This window comes from Thamnophis elegans, chromosome 11 (assembly GCF_009769535.1).
Source record: "Thamnophis elegans isolate rThaEle1 chromosome 11, rThaEle1.pri, whole genome shotgun sequence".
NCBI classification, from domain to species: domain Eukaryota; kingdom Metazoa; phylum Chordata; class Lepidosauria; order Squamata; family Colubridae; genus Thamnophis; species Thamnophis elegans.
This window is the reverse complement of record NC_045551.1, coordinates 29,171,735-29,191,130: the sequence shown is the minus strand read 5'-3', so window position 1 is coordinate 29,191,130 and position 19,396 is coordinate 29,171,735. Positions and strand designations below refer to the sequence as shown.

The following is a 19,396-nucleotide window of genomic DNA, read 5'->3' as shown; positions in this document are numbered from 1 at the left end:
AGGCTTTCCAGCTGACAAGTGTCTTTAACTGCTGAGTCATCGCGCCCCTCCCAAACATATAAAAAAGGTTTTGATAGACTAGTTGAAGAAGGCATCTACTTTAAATTTCTGTTTCCCTCTTCCCTGATTGGTTTGTAAACCAAAGTTGGTGAAGTATTTTGACTGAACAGTTTTGGTCCTGTAGAACATATTTTATGTTGGAATTTATGCACATCTACTTTTTAGCTTGATTGATGAGTGAAAATCAGTTGCTGAGCATCTGGCAAAAATTAAACACTAAAATATATTGTTCCATTTGACTTTATGTGTGGTGAACCCACTGTCCAAATGGTCTCAACACTCATATATATCAAAGGATTGAAGGTCTAAAATTACTTAATAAGATGTGTGAACAGGTTGCTAATTTTTGTTGCTGAAGATAATTCTATTCATGGAGATTTCCTTCCCCTCTGTTCAAAATTCTCTTCAACCAGCAGCTGTGGAACATAAATTCCCAATCTTTTTCCTACCTGTAAGCATCTTTGGAATTTTGAGAAAATATTACGGTACTCTCACATAGTGGTGGCAAGAGTTAGTTTGACCATTAACAAAATAGTAATTTATCGATAAATGTGTGATCACGCAACATTTTATTTTCTAAGATTGACTCTATGTGGCACCTAGCAGCATTACTGAAATACAAGTTATGCATGAGGTTGGTGATTTGCTTCACTAGTATCCTCTTCATTGTTTTTAATTAAAAGAATCTAAAATAATAAAACAAAGGCAGTTAGGCAGCTATCAGGGAATCTCTGTGGCACACCTGCCATAGTGTACATAATCTAGTCCACATAATTATTGATATCCTGTAATTCGGTGAATACACTGGTCTATGGTGGTAGTAAAAGTTATTTTCACCAATGGTAGGATCATGGTGGCTCATATGGTTAGGATGCTGGATTGGAGATTAGCAAGCCTGCATTTGAGACTCGCATGCTGCTGCATAGTGGGGTAAGCTGCTGTCATTCATTCCAGCTGCTTGATGGGGACATGAAAGGAGCTCCCATGGGCGTCCCCTGGGCAACAGTGATATCGTTGGTTAATCCTTTCAATTCAAAAGTGCCTTAAAGGGTGCCATGTACACGAAAGAGACTGGGAACAAACAGTAGGGGTGTTTCTTAGAATGATTTGGAACAGTTTGCGGCTTTTATGATACCACAGCCTTGTAACGGGGGGGGGGGGGGGGACATTTTTTCCAGTAGCATTATTAAAGGAAGATGTTTAAATATAAGAATTAATGTAAAGTCAGAATGTAAAACTGACTGTCTATGCTGTTAATCAAAATATTTCTCTATGTTAACTTTATACTTATTCAAATGATCATGTATTAATATTTCTTTCTTCCAGTTCTACTCACATAGTTCTTTTTCTTTTCTTTGGTTTTCTTTTAGTTGAGTATATTAGACCTCATTTGGGCACCACCAGTTCTTTTATTTCAATTTATGTGATAAGCAATGGATAAATCCTTTGAAAGAAGAACTTAAGAAATAAAATGGTTGGGACATATGAAAGTGCTTTTTCTTAAAATATTTTCCACAGAATTAGCAGTCAACTTTGTGAATAAATTCACCAAATGTCTAACATGTATAGATGTACACTGATCATCTGAGTATGTATTTCATGTTAGGGCCATAATGTTGGCATTGTTGTAGTTTGCTACTTGTACCCAATATTCGAATGTCCTGTCATCATTTATCTATAAGAGTATTCTCATAATTGGGGAAATTTTAAAAAATGGAATTGTTCAAAATGTAGCATGTGAGGAACAGATGGGCATTTCAGCTTCTCTCTTAACTCTGGTTTCAGTGCAGTTATGAATCCAAGAAAGTGTAAACTACTTTTGGAAATGCTGCTTTAAACTACCTAACTCACCCTCTCTCTCTCTCTCTCTCTCTCTCTCTCTCCCTCCCTCCCTCCCTCCCTCCCTCCCTCCCTCCCTCCCTCTCTCTCTCTCTCTCCCTCTCAATTGTTTTAAGTGAGTTGATTTTAGCTGGTATGTGTTATGTGAGCCAAATAATTACATTAATTTGATAAACTGTCCCTTTTAATACATTGTATGAATAGAGCTAGAAGAACTGTTTTGAAATGTATTTAAGACTTACAAGAAAGAATGGGATATCGAGCGAACAGAAGAAAGTCTTTATTCACAAGCTTTTAACCATAATTAGATCTGGAAGCTATGGCTGGTACAGCATGCTATGGCATGGACAATTATTGGCAAGCCATGATATGCCTCTGCTTCATGAATTGTACTCGATCCCAGTAGGTTTCCAGGTGCAGTGCAAGGTGTTATTATCACTGGTTATCAGCCTTTCATAGCATGGGACCAGGTTATTTGAGGGACTGCTGTTTTTGCCTAACTCACATAGACTGACAGAGTTAGCCTGAGCATAGTCCCATCAATTAAACAACGTTCCTGATGGGACCCTAAAAGTGGGCCTTTTCTGTCTTCGTGCTTGCCCTCTGAAATATCTTTTCACCCAAGATTAATATGGCATTTACCTGTCCTTTTTAAAGAAACCCTTAAAACAGCTCTTTTACTAGACTCTTAGTTAGAATGAATAATATGCCCCTCCCAGATGTTCAGTTTGTTGCTTTTTCTCTGAACTTTCTTTTGTAATTTAGATATTATGTATTTGTGTTTGTGTCTGTAAACTACTCAAAGCAGTACAAATTGCAATGGGCTATAAATGATTATTTATGCATAAATAAATGTTGAGTAGAATATGCAAAACAGTAATATTTTTGTTTTTGTGGAATAGGAGATGATTTATTTGATTTAAAGGATGCACTTGGAACTGAAGGTAAGTAATTATAATCTTACAAGACCTGAAAATGACTTTCTATACATATTATAGTAATAGTATTATTACATTATAATGTGATGTTACTCAAATTATAACTACTGTAGATTTTGCTTGAATTGTATAATATTACATCATTTTATAGCTTGCTCAGTCTAGATGCCTAAGATCTTCCTGGTTTGAGCAGTGCATTTTATTCTGCTAGTAAACTTTAACTTGCTGGCAAGACATCAAATTACAAATTAAGCTTTTCTAAATGGTATAGCATGCTAATTTTGTAGGGTATTAAATATATGCTTGTTACCATACCTAGTTTTTTTTAAAGAAAGCCAGTTATATATTATATCATCAGGATCATCATTCTAGGACATGTGGTCAGGCAGGAAAGAAAACATAGGGTAGATTAGATAGGAAGAGAGGAAAACATTTCAAGCAGCTGCCCTGGCTGTTTATGTAGAGATGCATTGAGAATTCCCTCCACCCCCCCCACCCCTCCCAACCAAGCTGGATAGGACCTCATATCAAACTTGATCTTCTTTTCCTTTGGGTTTTTTCTGCTCACTAAATATTCACTGAATACTCCATTTTTATCCATTCCACTGATGGACAAACAGTCCCAAACTTATGTACTTTATGCTGTTCCATTAGACTTACTTGAATAACAAATATAGATAAAGTATGGTAAACATGGCATTTGAAATGCTTTTCAACCTGTTTATTAGCAATAACCATAGCAAAGAACCGTATTTCATTATGTATGGCACATAAAATAATATGTCTCTGTTTGTATTTTCCTCTTGTGCTATTTGTGCACAGGGAACCATGGGATAACTTAATATATTTCAACACAAATTTCTAGGAGACATAAAGGAGAGTGTCTTAGAATGGAACAATAAACAACACTCAGAGCTACCTAACTGTCTTTCATGTAAATTTTGGAGATTTTATTTTCAGCAGTGCTTTTTCTCCCCTAAAGCCCCAGTTTGGATGCAGCTCACTGTGAAACCTTAACTTTCCTTTGGTGGCATCCTCTACTAACCAAATTGGTCCTCTTTTGACCATATTTTTAGACAATCATCCTGCTGATAGAAATTAGAATCTCCAGCACCATCACATATTTTTTTCAACTTTCTGTTGAGATTGGGAAGATTTTTTAAACATTGAATCTGTGTTTACTTGTAGATTTAGTTATTACAAAATCAGTTTAGCATCACTCTGTTGCAGGGATGAGCCATTTTATGATGATGGGGCATATTTTTGGAGCATCGGTGCTTACAATAAACAAAATAATGGGTGGGGTAGTTGGTTTTTTTGCTTTCTATTCATTAAATGAGAGTACTTTTGAAAGATTATATAGTGTCTTTTAGTGCTTTTTCACTTCAGAGTTATATAAAATCATGCCACCAATTTTCATTTCTGAAGGACTACAAACAAGGATTTAAGGAATAAATGTTTATTCTGTTCTGCTTTAATAGATCTTTGTAACCAATTATATTCTACTTTTATATTTTAGCTCCTACTAAAAGGCCTAGTGCAGTTACCAAAAAAACAGGTAAGTATAGATTTTTGCAGTAAGCATTTTTTTGGGAACAGTTTTATTTTGTGAATGTGATTGTATTTGAAAATAAATGGCTATGGTCCAAAAATATACTCCTTTAATTTTGAGGAAAGTTGAAGACCAATAGAAGTAAAATTAAATATTTATAGTTTGCTGTTTCCTAGTCAATGTGTGAGTATTCTCATATGTTCTTATTAGTCCTAGCTACCATATGAGTTTTTTTTTAAACGATGGATTTAAAATGCGGAAGTTTTTTTTGAAGAAAATCAAATATTTTTATGTTGCTTTATTTAGCAGTAGAAACACATAGTACTTAGACCTACATATCGCCCCATTGTGCTTTATAGCACTCTCCGGGCAATTTACACGTGTGCATATTGCCCCCAACAATCTGGGTCCTCATATTACTGACCTCAGAAGAATGGAAATCTGAATCAACCTTGAGCCCCATCAGAGTTGGGCTGGATTCTAACCACTCTGCCACAATTTATAAGTTGACTTATTAATGCTCTTAATAGATATTTGTCTTGAATCATTTTGGATGTTCTTTTCCTATTAATATAAGAAAACTCTTAAAATGATTGTGAGAAATATCAGTGGAGTTCTAGGAAACTTTTGAGTTTTCATCAAATTAATATATTTCTCTAACATTTGTCCCATTTACTTCTGCAAATAGATTTGTTTGTTTTTCATTGTCTAAATTCTATTATATTTATGTACATTTCCTTTCATGCATGACTACTAGCCTTTTGTTTGGTTATTCTACATGGGACATTGATATCTAATAGTTTTTTCTGTCTAGATGATGGCTTCAACTTAGAAGATGCTGTATTTGGTAAGCATTAGAAGAAGTTGCTCAAAATAGCACTTGTTAGAATTTACCCTACTTTCCTAAGTAATAGTTTTGTATAGTATAAGTATAACTGAGACAACCATATTTAAGAAAACTGGTTGAGAATGGCTCTTGCCAACCTCTGTATCTTGGGGGGAAATGTCTTCCACAGTAACCCATGAATACTTCTTGTTTATGCCATGCCCTTTAGAAGGTTTTCTTCTGCCTCTCTGCCTGCCACCTCCAGATTAGACTGTGTAATACATTTGTACTTATCTTCATCTATTACTTACATTATAGGAGCATTGCCCTTTTCACTTCGATTGTTTAAAAAACATCAGGAGAACTTAAGATCCAGTATATTGATAATCAGAACTTTATGTCTTTGGAGGCATGTTATCAGATTTCATCCCACCAAGACCCAAATGGCCATCAACAATGTTGGTTTATAATATTCAGAATTCATTAGAAAACTCAGGTGAATATGATGGCCGGGATGGGGGGGTAGTTTGTGTTGTAGACTCGTAAGTCCTCGGACTTACGAATGACAGCTCGGCAGCAGCCAGGTGCGTCTTAGCCAATCAGACGCGCCTGCCGGTTGCCGGGCTGTCATACGCAAGGCTATTGGCTCGTCTGTCTGACAGCTCAGTATAAAAGGCTGTCAGATGGAGGAGAGGTGCCGGTCTACTCACAGTTTCTGTTCTTGCCTGTAATAAACTGTTTGAAGGTTACCTCAGACGCCTCTTTGTCTTTCCTGCCGCCGATCTAACACTGGCGACGAAGGTGAGATCTCTGGCTCTGAGCACGACCTAGAGGGCAAGCAACGATCGTGTTAGGCGCGTAGACCGGACAAAAAAACCGCGCCTCAGCCGCCTCGCCAAATCGCCTCAGCCGCAAACCGTTATGGCCGGCATGCCAGCCTTTGCTCCGTTCGGAGCTGCCGGAGAGTCCTGGGCAGCATTCTTAGAAAGATTTGAATGCTTTCTCATCGCCAACAACCGGCAAGGCTACTCTCAGGCCAGAAAGTGCAGATTTTTCCTAACCGCCTGCGGCCCTGAGATGTTCGCAACGGCCCATTCATTCGCTGCCCCTAGGGCTGTTTATGATCTGTCTTGGGAAGAATTAACCAAAGGGCTCCCAGCCTACTATGCCCCTACCCCATCTCAGATCACCCACCGATTCGCCTACCGCAGGCGAGTGCAGAAGCCTTCCGAATCGGTCAATCAATTCTTGCAGGCTCTGCGAGTCGCCGTGGCGCAATGTGACTTCCCTGATTTGGAAGACAACTTAGCAGAACAATTTGTGTGTGGCCTCAAGGATATATTCCTGAGGCGCCGACTCCTAGGGAAGCCTAAAGTAACCCTAGTATACGCTATAGACGAAGCCAGGGCCGCCCAACTAGCCGACCTATCTTCAGTAGAGATCGACCGTTATCTGCCTCACGCAGCCGCTTCTTCCATTATGCCTGCATTGCCAGCCCTACCAGGTCCTGACCCCTCTCCACCACAACCTTCTACCTACATCACTAATTTGATTGATGAACTGGCACCGTTGCTGGAACAAGTCTATTCTAACCAGGTGGATCGCCTACGGGCCACCCCTCGCCAACCTCAACAACAACAACCGCCGGCGCTGATCCACGCTCCTGCCGTCTCTACAGCTTGCCTGGGCTGCGGAGGCTCGCATACCCGGTCTACCTGCCCATTCAAGACCGCAGTTTGCCGCGATGCGGCAAGAAGGGTCATTTAGCACAGGTCTGCCGGGCCGCCCTGCCTCCTCTCTCACCAGCCGAACAACCTCCAGTCTACGGTCCACCTCCTCCTCCCAAGAGTCAACCGTCCAGACGCCCGCAGCCGAGCCGTGAAGATTGCTATACTCTGACCGAGGGTGTGCCTGCCACCCCTGCGGTGTCTGTCAACCTGGCCTCAGAGGGTACGCAGAAGGCAGGGCTGCATTTTCTCCAAACTGGATATGGCGCAGGCCTACCAGCAGCTCCCTGTGGATGACGATGCGGCGGCTGCCCAGACCATCGTCACCCACCGGGGGGCTTTCCGCTGTCGCCGCCTCCAATTCGGCGTATCCGTTGCCCCAGGGATCTTCCAGAGCCTCATGGAACGGTTGCTCCATGGGCTCCCTGGCGTTGTTCCCTACTTTGATGACGTCCTGATCGCTGCAAGCAGCCGCTCAGACCTCATCAAAGTCTTAAGGAATTTCCTCGACCGTTTTAGGGGCGTGGGCTTAAAATTGAAGCGCAGCAAATGTTCCTTTGCTGTGCCCCAAGTGGAATTCCTGGGCTTCTTGATAGACGCCAAGGGAATCCACCCCACCCCTTCTAAGATTGCCGCCATAAGGAACGCACCCCCCCCCAACCTCAAAGGCGCAGCTTCAAGCGTTCCTCGGCCTTTTAAATTTTTACGCGCCATTCATTCCTCACAAGGCGTCACTAGCTGAGCTGCTGCATCGGTTGCTCGACCGATCTGCAGCCTGGTGCTGGGGCAGCCGCAAAACGCATGCGTTTGCGGCTGTCAAATCCCTGCTGACGTCAGAGGCAGTCTTAGTACAATACTGACTTTGCTGCCCCTGACTTTGGCCTGTGACGCCTCCCCCGTGGGTTTGGGGGCAGTTCTGAGCCACGTCCTTCCCAACGGCTCAGAAGCCCCCATAGCTTTTTACTCCCGGACACTTTCCTCCGCCGAGAGGAACTACAGCCAGATTGACAAGGAGGCTCTGGCTGCGGTGTCCGGGGTTAAAAAGTTCCACGACTATCTCTATGGTTGGCACTTTACACTCTACACCAACCACAAGCCTCTCCTTGGGCTTCTGGCTGGTGATAGGCCGACCCCCCCATCCTATCCCCTAGGATGACCTGCTGGACGGAGTTCCTGGCTGCGTACTCCTATGCCCTATGCTACCATCCGGGCAAGCACTTAGGGCATACGGATGCCCTTAATCGCTGCCCCCTCCCTTGCGAGGACCCCCAGTCGGTTCCATGCCCCTCAGTCCTCTCCATTGCCGAGCTGGACTTGCCCCTAACCTGCACTGATGTGGCCTCCCACTCTCGAGCTGACCCTGTCTTGTCCAAAGTCATGGCATGGGTCCTGAGAGGGTGGCCTACAGAGGCTCTACACCCAGACTGCCGGGCCTTCAGCTGGAACTCTCCCTCCACTCAGGCTGCCTCCTCTGGGGTGACCGCGTGGTCATCCCATCGGTCCTACGCAAACAAGTCCTGCAGCAGCTCCATGCCGATCACCCCGGGGTCGCGCGCATGAAGGCGCTGGCCCGCAGTTACGTCTGGTGGCCCAGCTTAGACTCCGAGATCGAGGCCTGGGTCACCCGCTGCATTACCTGCCAGGAATCTCGCCCATCTCCCCCCTCCTCCCCCTCCCGGGAGTGGGAGATGCCACGCGGGCCCTGGTCCCGCATCCACATAGACTTTGCGGGCCCCTTCCACGGCCAGGTATTCTTGGTGGCTGTAGATGCATACTCTCGCTGGGTGGAGCTGATCTTAATGCACTCCACCACAGCCGAGAGCACGGTGCGGGCCCTGCGATGGTTGTTTGCTACCCATGGGTTGCCGGACACAGTTGTGTCTGACAACGGCCCGCAATTCACATCTACGGCCTTCCAAACATTCCTGGCCGCCCAAGGGATCCGCCATGTGCCAGTCGCCCCTTACCATCCGGCCAGCAATGGCCGGGCGGAAAGGGCGGTCCGATCGGCCAAGGAGGCTTTGGGCCGCATGAACCGAGGCGACTGGCAGGCAAGGGTGGATGCGTACTTAATGGCACAGCACTCCACACCTTGCCCCCTAACCCACAAAGCCCCGCGGAACTGCTGATGGGCCGGCGCCTGCGGACCACCCTGGATAGACTACATCCCGTCTATTCAGGAATTCAGCCTGGCAACCTGGGGTCTCCCTCCCGTTCCTTCCTTCCTGGGGACAATGTTTGGGCTCGCAACTATTCTGGGGATCCTCAATGGGTGCCTGCCACCATCATCAAAGTAACAGGACCTGTCTCCTACAGGGCCAGAATATCCGATGGCGCCGTATGGCGGCAGCACCTGGATCAATTGAGGAGCTGCCACAACAACGAAGATCCAGCTCAAACCGTCCTGCAGAGGCCGGCCACCAACGCCTCGCAACCGGCCCCAGTTCCGCAACAAGGGACGCAAATAGCCAATCCTAAGGCCTTCACATATTCAGGCCAGCCTACCATGGCCTCCGGGTCGCATCAACCCTTCGTTGGCTTTTCTTCCCCCTCTCCATCCGAGCCCGCAATCCACAATCCCAACTTGTTAGGCCTCCTTAGGCCCAGTCCTCCCCAGCCCCAGGCCGCTTACTGGCCTATTCAAAATCCACCGCCATCCTCGGCCGCGCCCCCTTCGCCCAGCCTACCTCCTTCTTGGCTCCCTCCTTCGCAATCGGGTTGCTCTTCTGACGTCACCTGGAGCTCCACTCCCCGAAGGGAGGAGCTCTTACAGGGACATCCTCTCCAGTCGACGCCTGCAGTCCAACTGAGGCGTTCAGGGCGTGTCCGCTGTCCCCCTGCATACTTACGCGACTACGCCTGCGCCATTTCTGACGCATGCGCATCGCTGGGGGGGGAAGCAGTGTTGTAGCCTCGTAAGTCCTCGGACTTACGAATGACAGCTCGACAGCAGCCAGGCGCATCTTAGCCAATCAGACGCGCCTGCCGGTTGCCGGGCTGTCATACGCAAGGCTATTGGCTCGTCCGTCTGACAGCTCAGTATAAAAGGCTGTCAGACGGAGGAGAAGTGCCGGTCTACTCACAGTTTCTGTTCTTGCCTGTAATAAACTGTTTGAAGGTTACCTCAGACGCCTCTTCGTCTTTCCTGCCGCCGATCTAACAGTTTGGATTCAGAGAGTAAGTGGAAACAAAGAGCCATCCAAAAAGAAAAATAAGCTCAAGGAAAAATGCTTTGAAAAATACGCACTTTTTGCCTTGTGCACTTGGAAAATAAAATCCGGACCTTACCCACTCTCATGGCCTTTAGAAAAGCTATTAAAACCTGGCTATTCCAGCAGGCCTGGGGCTGTTGACCTCATTGTTGAGGTCCAGCCCCGATTGTAACGAATGTATGCGTGTTGATTTTAACCTGTTTTTATTTTCATTTTTTATTATTTCTTTTTTTTTCGTTGTAAGCCGCCCGGAGTCCTCTGGGATTGGGCGGCCTATAAATCGATTAAATAAATAATAAATAAATAAATAAATAAATAAATCAGTTTCCTGATCCATAATTTGGCTAACTTCTCTTTGAATATACAACTTTGGTTTAGATTACATTCCTTCTTATGGTTGAGAAACTTTTATGTCACAAGATTCAATGGACTTAATTTTTTTTCTTTGGATTCTCCACAGCCAGCTGATGCTTCTGAGAAAAGTAACTGAACAAAAGCCCCCATCAAACTAGTTTTTCCCAACTACAAACATGGGAAGTGGGGAGCAGATTGTGTTTGCTAGAAAATCTTGAGGGTGGTAGAAAATTGGCCTTCTCACAGGCTTCCAGATATCCATAGAAGGGATTTGTCTGCAACTTGATTGTATACACATTCTAAATCTGACTCTGTAAGGGAGCTTATATTACTGAGATACACAGTGTATTCCTGGTTCATGTGAATTATCTATTTTATTGGTTACTGTCCCCACCTTTTATGTATTAGCACTAAGGTGGGAGACTCTCTCCTTCTCCAAAAGCTGCAGTAACTGCAACATTTTTTCTAGTTATTGACCTTGCTCAGTGTCTTAAAAAAAATCCAGTCTTAAAACCCCCGAAAAGCATCAACTTTCCAGCCTCTGTATAAATGAGTGTGCTGTATATTAAGGTAATAAAATCTGCATGTGTGAACAGAGAGAGCTTTTATTATCTTTCTATTTATTTGGAGCCATTCATATAGAGTTGATCATTTAAGCATTTTTTCTGGATAGCAGGCCAAAGAAAATCCATTGGTTTGTTTTTAAAAGCTGATACACTTCCCTTTTATGTCTTAATAACTAATTACAATTAGATTGGTGAAAAATGAGAAAATAATACAGGCTACAAAATGGACAGTCTTGAATTGAATTTACCCCTAAACCATCTTCACATTTAGAAAATCTATTTGCTTTTATCTAATTTGGAAACTCACAATTTTTATTCGGTGTTTAATTTTAACATTAATATATCCTGTAAAGTTTGGAATTCTATTTTTATTAGTCACATTAAGTACTTCATCACATTAAAGAGACAAATCTAATGAATGAATAAATGAGCGAACGGGCTGAATTTATCCTTTAACTTTAAGATTGTGGGGATAAGTTGTTTTTGCTAGATTTACAAGATACATCATTGGAAGTCAGGTTGAATAGATTCAGAATTATATTCATGGTACAGTCATGTCACTGTTCTCATTTTAAAATATTTGGCAATAAGAAGGACAGTGATAAAAAATTAAAAGCCTGTGAAGAAAGTAAATATACTTAGATGGCTGAGCTTTTTGTTTTTGAATTTGGTATGAGTTAAAGGTTTTGTGCTTTCTTTAAAGATTTTCCACTTGTAATTTATTGCAGTAATCTAGCATGATCTAATCAGAACACGTATTACTGAGCTAAAAGGTTAGGGAATATGTCCTCCTTCAAGAAGAGACATTTATTTCCATCCAAATCAGTATCAGCTCAGAAGACTCCATTTTATCAGGACTCCTTTTCATATTATTTTCCTGTATTCTTCTCACATGTGGCCTTACACACTTTATTTCCTCTTTCTGATTTATGGTAAAATTGAGAAGTGTAACTGCATGTAATTCACATACAAATCATATCATAGCCACGATATGTATAAAGAACTTTATAGATGATAAGTAGCATCTTAAATTTGACTTTAAAAGCCCACTAAAAGCCAAAACAGAGGGGTTACATGAGGGAATCAAATACATCCAGCAACATATCAGATTTTAAATACATGATGGCATTTGAACAGAACATATGTAACTCTGTGTACATAATTTTTTTTCATTGTAGCTAAACTTACCAAGATATTTATTTTGTTTAATTAATTCAGATAAACAGGTAGCAATTTTCTAATTCTATAATAGTATTAAATTATTTTTGATTTTGAAAGGACTGTCTTTTCCCAATCATATCTACCCAACCAACCATGGTAGGGAATGCTATGGGTTCCTGTCTCCTAAGGAGGACCATTTAGTAGGACCAAGAATAAGGTCCTTCTCTGTAGTAGTTCTCTCCCTATGGAGCATCATCCCTGCAGAATGGTCCTCACTTTGACACTCTTTCACAAGCCTCTGAAGGCATGGTTCTGCCAATAAGCATAAGAGACCCCATAGTGATAGGGAGTCCATCAAGTGGCTGATCAGATTATTGAGCCACAGGATCACCAAGAGTAAATTTGGCAGCCACATAAATTTTCTAAATAAATATATTTTCTAGTTTGAAAGTTGTACTTTTTTTCTTTATCAATAGGTGACGATGATTCCCCAAAACCAACAGCACCACCTCCTCAGCCCAAACCTGGGAGTCATGGCCACAGTGGAGGTAAGTTTTTCCCCCAAAAAAGTATATCTTTCGTGCCTACTCATAGAATCATAGGGTTGAAAGGGACTTTGGAAGTCAAACCCCCTACTCAAGGCAGGAGACTTATAGCATCTCAGTCGAATGGTTGCCCAGTCTATTTTGAAATCCTAGTAATGGAGCACCCACAACCACAGGAAGCAAGTTATTCCATTGATTAATTGTTCTCACTGTCAGAAAATTTATGTGTTGTAACTTCTTTGATAAGCTTCCACCCTTGCTCTCTGGTACAGGACTGCCTCTAGAGAATAAGTCAATCCTCTCTTCTTTGTGACAGGTCTTCAAGTCCTGGAAGAAGCACCACAGATTCTTCTTTTCCATACAATAGACATAACTAGATCCGTCGACTGTTTGTCATTCGATTTAGCCTTCAGACCCTTTATCATCTTTGTTGCTCTTCTTTGCACCTTTTCCAGAGTGTCAACATCTGTTTTTTATTGTGGTGACCTGAACTGGAAGCATTATTCCAAGTGTGGTCTCACTAGTACAGTGTAAGGCAGTACTATCACTTCTTGTTGTCTTGATGCTATCCTTCTATTGATGTTGACCTATTTTAAACCTATGCATTTAATTTTTCCTTGTTAAGTACAGGATCTTAATTTTCTCATCACTAAACTGCATCTTAGGCCCAATGCTCAAATCTGTCAAGATTATTCTGAATCTTGAGTATAACTTTCAAAGTATTATCAATTCCCCCAAGCTTGGTGTCATCTGCAAATTTAATGAGTTCCCCTTTTAACGCACATCTCATTTATGAAGATGTTGGGGAGTACTCGATCCAAGACCCAATCTTGAGGTATCCTACATGCTTCCCTTCATATAGATGTAGTTCCAGTGAGGACTACCCACTGAGTGCAGTTGCTGAGCCAACTGAGAATCTATCTGGTGGTGGTACTGTCTATCTCTGATTGTGCTATTCTTGCTGAAGTCCAAGTCCACATCATTTTGCTGAAATTTGGTTACTTTATCAAAAAAGACAATAAGATTTGTCTGGCATGATCTGTTTTTAACTCACGCTGGCTTCTAGTAATGCTGCTGATATTTAAAGTTGTAGGCGTAACACAAGCCACTCTTGCTTTTGTCTTTCATTTCTTCCTCCCTGTCAGTGTTGGTGGAATGTTACATACTTATACTATTCTAGTATTAATTAGGATTTGATCTGATTGTGTTTGTGGTTAAAATAAATTACAAACCAGAAAACCTCCAGGGTCCCTTCCAACTCTTATGAGTCTGTATTCTGGTTGAGAAAGGCTTTTGTCAGCTTCTGTTGGATGGAAACATCTTCACAGTAGCAGTCAAATACTTCTTGCTTGTGCCATATCCCTTGGAGAGCTTTCTCATCTTTCTGTCTGCCATCTCACCCTAATCAGATTAGATTGTGATACATATGTACTTGTCTTCAACTCCTATATGCATTATAAGAGCACGGCCCCTTTGCTCTTCGGCATTTTTATTCTTATGACTCTTCCCTTCTGGGACTTAATTTGTCCCTGTATGTGGAGTGTCATTGAATCATCTTGATCTGTTCTGCTGTATGTAGTGTCTGAATTAATACAATTTTTGTAAATAATATTCTTTGTATTTTGTACTTGATAAATAATGCTGTTTTTAAATCACTTCAGTTGTACAATCTAAGTGAATACATTTTTTTTAATTGATAAATCCATAGAAATCTTTAAAAAAATCAGTTATGATTACTATGAAGAAATTCTGGATATAATTATGTCATCTGCTACTAATATCAGGAGGGCAATTAGCCATAGTTTATGGATTATGTCAGTGTCCGTAAATAAAAGTGAATAAATGTGCTTTGATTTTGAAAAAAGATGGTTAATAGGTCTTCTCATATGTTCGGAAATACCATTTCAAAGGATTTGCATAGCCAACTTGCAAAGTACTATTTTGTTTTCTTGGTACCTGTGTATTCATAATTATGAAACATTCTTAATTGAGAAACATTTTTAATTGAGAAACATTTTTGGTGTTTAGATAGCAACAAAACATGAATCTGACATATAGTTAAGCTTAATGACTGAAGCTGGAAATTATGTAAAACTCCACTATGCAAATTGAGGGATATATTATATACATTTTAAAGTGTGTTTTTACTCCTTTTGTTATTATTAAAGGATTTGAAGATTCAGATTTATTCGATGGTGACCTGCCACCTGATAATCCAAAATCAGGTATGTTTCAAATATTCAATATATTTAAAATAATATAGCACTCACATTGCTACCGAACTGGTAGCAAAGGTAAATTGATTTCACCCTTGGCTAGAGGGCGCTTATTGCGTAACTTCGAATGTTCGCTAAGGGAACCCTCATAACCTGGATATTACCTGTGTGCTTAGCTCAGCTATCCTTAGCTTTATAAACTGCAAATGCAAGGGCTGGTCACAAAGTTACTCTTTCCTTATCATTGTAATAGCAATAGACTTACTGCTTCACAGGGCTTTACAGCCCCCTCTCTAAACAGTTTACAGAATCAGCATATGGCCCCCAAACAATCTGAGTCTTCATTTTACCAACCTCGGAAGGATGGAATACTGAGTCAACCACTCTAACCACTGTACCACCACTGCTCCTGGTATTACTATAAACAGTTTCTGTACAAGCAATACAGGTAGACCATTAAACAAAGTCTAATTGCATTGCTACTCTGTAGGACAGTGGTGGGTTTCAATTTATTTTATTACCGGTTCGCTGGTGTGCACTCGCGTGACGCTTCTGCGCATGCACAGAAGCGTCTGGGCAGGTGGGGGCCTCCCGCTGCCGCCACTACCGGTTCACCTAATCCAGGGCGAAATGATAGAAACCCACCTCTGCTGTAGGACCAACTCCTGGTTTCATGTGTAGGTTTGCATGTACAGCTAATAGAAACTTATTTGATTCTCAGTTATCTCTTAATAGCATAATTTGAGTGTTTCGAGCATAATGTGACTGTTGCTTCTCATACTATTATTATATCCCTTTTTTAATCTAGGCCATCCTTCGAACCCTTCCTCAGGTATGTTATGAACATATGTTTCTTTTCACTAAACTGTTCTTCAAAACTGGTGCATCAGATACTTCTTATTGCATTTGTTTTCTTACTGTATTTGTTTTGAGGCACGCATGGATTAATGATTTAGTTAAATCTTTCTCCTAAAATTGTGAACTTTTTCATTTAAAATAAAGGCCAATTAAAATTTATTTACAAAAGGCCATCATGTTTTTTAATAATGTAAGGGCAATCCTTAATATTTTAAAGGCAGTTACAGGACAGGAATATTTTAGTTCATAAAAGCTGCAACTTATTCATTATTCATTTTGCAAGCTATGTAATAATGTTTATTAAAACAAAAATCATAATATACTATATGTTTCACAGGACATTAGTTGTCAAGCAACCACAGTAAGAAGACACATATACCTTATTTCACTGTTACTCACAAACATGCTATATCAGGTATAAAAGGAAATTTGGAGAAAAATAGAATTGACAGAGCCACAGCACAGAATGTATGTCACTTATGACTATTATGACTTATTAAATAAGTTTTGATTATAACAATCCTGGCAAAATATTTTCATCATAAATAAAAGTAGTTATAAGAATATAACTGAAAAGTGAAACTAGACGGTTATATTGCTTCTTCCTATATAATTGAAACAGTAGTCTGCCTTCTGAGCAAACATAATAGTTAATTTAGTGCCTTATTTTGCCAGGAGGCTTCCCTGAAGGCTCCGGAGGGCAAAAAACGACCCTACAGACAAACCAGAAGTGACTTCCAGTTTGCACGTAGGGTTGTTTTTTGCCCTCTGGATCCTTCAGGGAAGCCTCTTGAAGGCCCCTGAAGGCTCGGGAGGGCTGAAACCAGCCCTACGAGCAAACCGGAAGAGACTTCCGGTTTGCTCGTAGGGTCATATTTTGCGCTCCGAAGCCTTCAGGGAAGCCTCCTGAAGGCTCCGGAGGGCTAAAACCGGCCCTACGAGCAAACTGGAAGTCTATTCCTGAACTTCCGGTTTGCCCATAGGGCCAGTTTTTCGTGCTCCAGAGGCTTCCTGAAGCATCCGGAGGGCGCAAAATAGCCTCAAAATAATGCCAAAAGACCCCCTGATAGGGCAACGCCTCGCGTGCCCTGACAAATGGTTCCGCGTGCCACCTGTGGCACACGTGCCATAGGTTCACCATCACAGCTATAGTCTGTACAAGCAGTATACAGGAAAGCTAAAGGCTTGGTTTTAAGCATGGGGATTTAGAACATACTGATTTAAACTGTTTCAAATATGAGACATCCCCTCTGAACTGAAATGATTGGAAGATCTCCTGATTTCAAATATGCATCAAGGTTATTTCATTAAAAAAAAAACCTTGTTTCTACTTTACTTTGTAACAAAAGTAGTCCATTTTCTGTCTTGTACAGCATGGCTTTATAATATGTAATAAACTTTCTTTAACCAACTATTCTTTGGTTAAAGGTAGGGATGATTCTGGCTCCGCTGGAGCTAAAACAGGTAAGCTTTTCTTTTAATCCCTTGTTCTAACTTTCTACACATTTTGAATGTTCCTTGGCAGATAAAGTTAGATTTTTAATTGGGGCAAATTCTTTTAAGCTTGGTCCCTTATCTGAAAATTGGACTCCTCATCTGTATTGTCGAGAAAAAATTCTACCAACATGTGGAATCCATAGCTAACCATCTTGTCTCTACTTCAAGGATAAGAAGTTATAAGAAATTTGCCAGATAAATTAGATCTGAACTTAGACTACTGAAGCATGATCATCCACCACAAGCTCTACATGCCCATTTAGGTTCCACCACAAATCCGTGAAGTCCTTATCCGCGGAGACATAAGCGCGAAGACTAATTCGCGCTGTTCGAAGCGCTAAGGAAAAACGCGACCCTACCGCGATGACATAATTGCGGAGGGCAAATCCGCGCATTCCCAAGCACTCAGTACCCTAACCCTAACCCTAACCCTAAACCTAACCCTAAAACAAACCCCTAAACCTAACCCTAAAACAAACCCCTAAACCTAACCCTAAACCTAACCCTAAAACAAACCCCTAAACCTAACCCTAAAACAAACCCCTAAACCTAATCCTAACCCTTACCTTAATTGAAATCGGCTTTCTGTTGCGGCGCCGTTTTAAAGTGCCCTTCTGTTGCCGCGCTGTTGTCGCGGCGGTGATTAAGTGTGGTGATGACATCGCGGCTTTAGCGACGCGCTTATGTCTCCGCGGATAAGGGCTTCGTGGTTTTGTCGTGCCACGGCCCATTTACACCAGAAAAAGTGTAGAGGAGGCTCAATTCTTTACAAAAGCTGCAGGATTTGATGGTGTATTCCCAGAAGTACTAACAAACAGTCGATCAGCAACTAAACGTAGGCTTGCTTATTTTTTAGTTCCATACTATACTCAGGGTGGCTTCCTCCTATATTGAAGAAGACCAAAATTATTGCAATTTTGAAACCAGGGAAGGGTCTAACCTTCTCTAAAGGTACAGCCAATTGCTCTTCTCTGTGTTACTGTTCTGACCCGGCTCCCAAGCGTGACAAATCCTCTGTAGTTAAATCAATGATTCTTTTATTAGGAGCACCAGCAAAAAGTCTCTCTCTCACACAGCAAGCTAATAAGTCTGTCCAGCAGGAAGATGAATAGTTGTGTAAATACCTATTCATCTCAGCCCCCTTGCCCAGTCTTCTAATGTGAGGTGGTATGACACCTGTATTCCCAGAGCTAGGGTGGGGCTTCGCTAGCAGCGGTGGCTCTTCCGTCCCAAGGATTGCCTCATAGATTTCCACTGCTCTTCTCTTCTCTGCCTTTTGCACATCCGCGTGTCAAGCACTCAACCCAGCTGTTCCTCCTTTTCCTCATCAGACACCTCAAGACCTGGAGGCTGTTGACTCTCTATCTGAAGGCTGATGAACAGCCCAGGCTCCCCCTCTGTCTCTATCTCTGACAGCTCCATTCCCTCTTCCCACTCGGAGCTCTCAGGTTGCCTTGATGCTGGCTTGAGTCCCATGCTGCCTCCTCATCTGATTTGGCTGCTGGAGGGGCTGGCGGCCAACAGGCTACAACGGTTACCTACAGACTTTTAGAAAGACTTGTATTAAACAGAACAGCTGTCGCTGTGGAATATGTAATCCAAGTAGAACAAGCTGGATTTCACCCAAACATGATTGTAGCAATTAAGTCATTGTATTAATTTCCTACCTGGAGAATGGATTCCAAAAGAAAATGAAAAATCTTGACGTCTCAGTGGCCTACAATACTGACTGGAGAGAAGGACATCTCCTCAAATTATTCAAGGTTTTACCTTGTTGCAACACCGTAGCCTTGATTGACAACTTGTTGAATAACAGGTTCTTTCAAGTTTTTCACAGAATTAAAAAGACACAGATATCATGTTGAATAACAACCAACCACAAGGATCAGTGCTATCCCCTGCTCTTTTTAACTTGTACATCCATGAACTGCCTGAAGCCTTTTGTTGGAAATTTATTTTTGCCGATGATATCAGTCCAAAGAACCAACTTCAGTGATGGAAAGGACATCCTTTCTCAAGATGTCCAGAAGCTGGATGACTACTTC

General features: G+C 41.9%; 2 protein-coding genes across 2 annotated transcripts in view; both read left to right on the top strand.

Moving 5' to 3' along the window:
* The window catches only part of LOC116514680 (CD99 antigen-like), a 36,520-nt gene that overhangs the window by 10,917 nt on the left and 6,207 nt on the right, over window positions 1-19,396 (top strand). The window contains exons 2-8 of the mRNA XM_032226326.1: window positions 2,802-2,843; window positions 4,357-4,395; window positions 5,204-5,236; window positions 12,712-12,783; window positions 14,949-15,005; window positions 15,805-15,828; window positions 17,283-17,318. Of these exons, the coding sequence (XP_032082217.1) occupies window positions 2,802-2,843; window positions 4,357-4,395; window positions 5,204-5,236; window positions 12,712-12,783; window positions 14,949-15,005; window positions 15,805-15,828; window positions 17,283-17,318 (303 nt within the window). The remainder of the gene's footprint in view (window positions 1-2,801; window positions 2,844-4,356; window positions 4,396-5,203; window positions 5,237-12,711; window positions 12,784-14,948; window positions 15,006-15,804; window positions 15,829-17,282; window positions 17,319-19,396) is intronic.
* On the top strand, window positions 7,376-9,141 carry LOC116514679 (uncharacterized protein K02A2.6-like). The gene has a single exon (XM_032226325.1). The coding sequence runs from the start codon at window positions 8,325-8,327 to the stop codon at window positions 9,069-9,071; it is 747 nt and encodes a 248-aa protein (XP_032082216.1). The 5' UTR covers window positions 7,376-8,324; the 3' UTR covers window positions 9,072-9,141.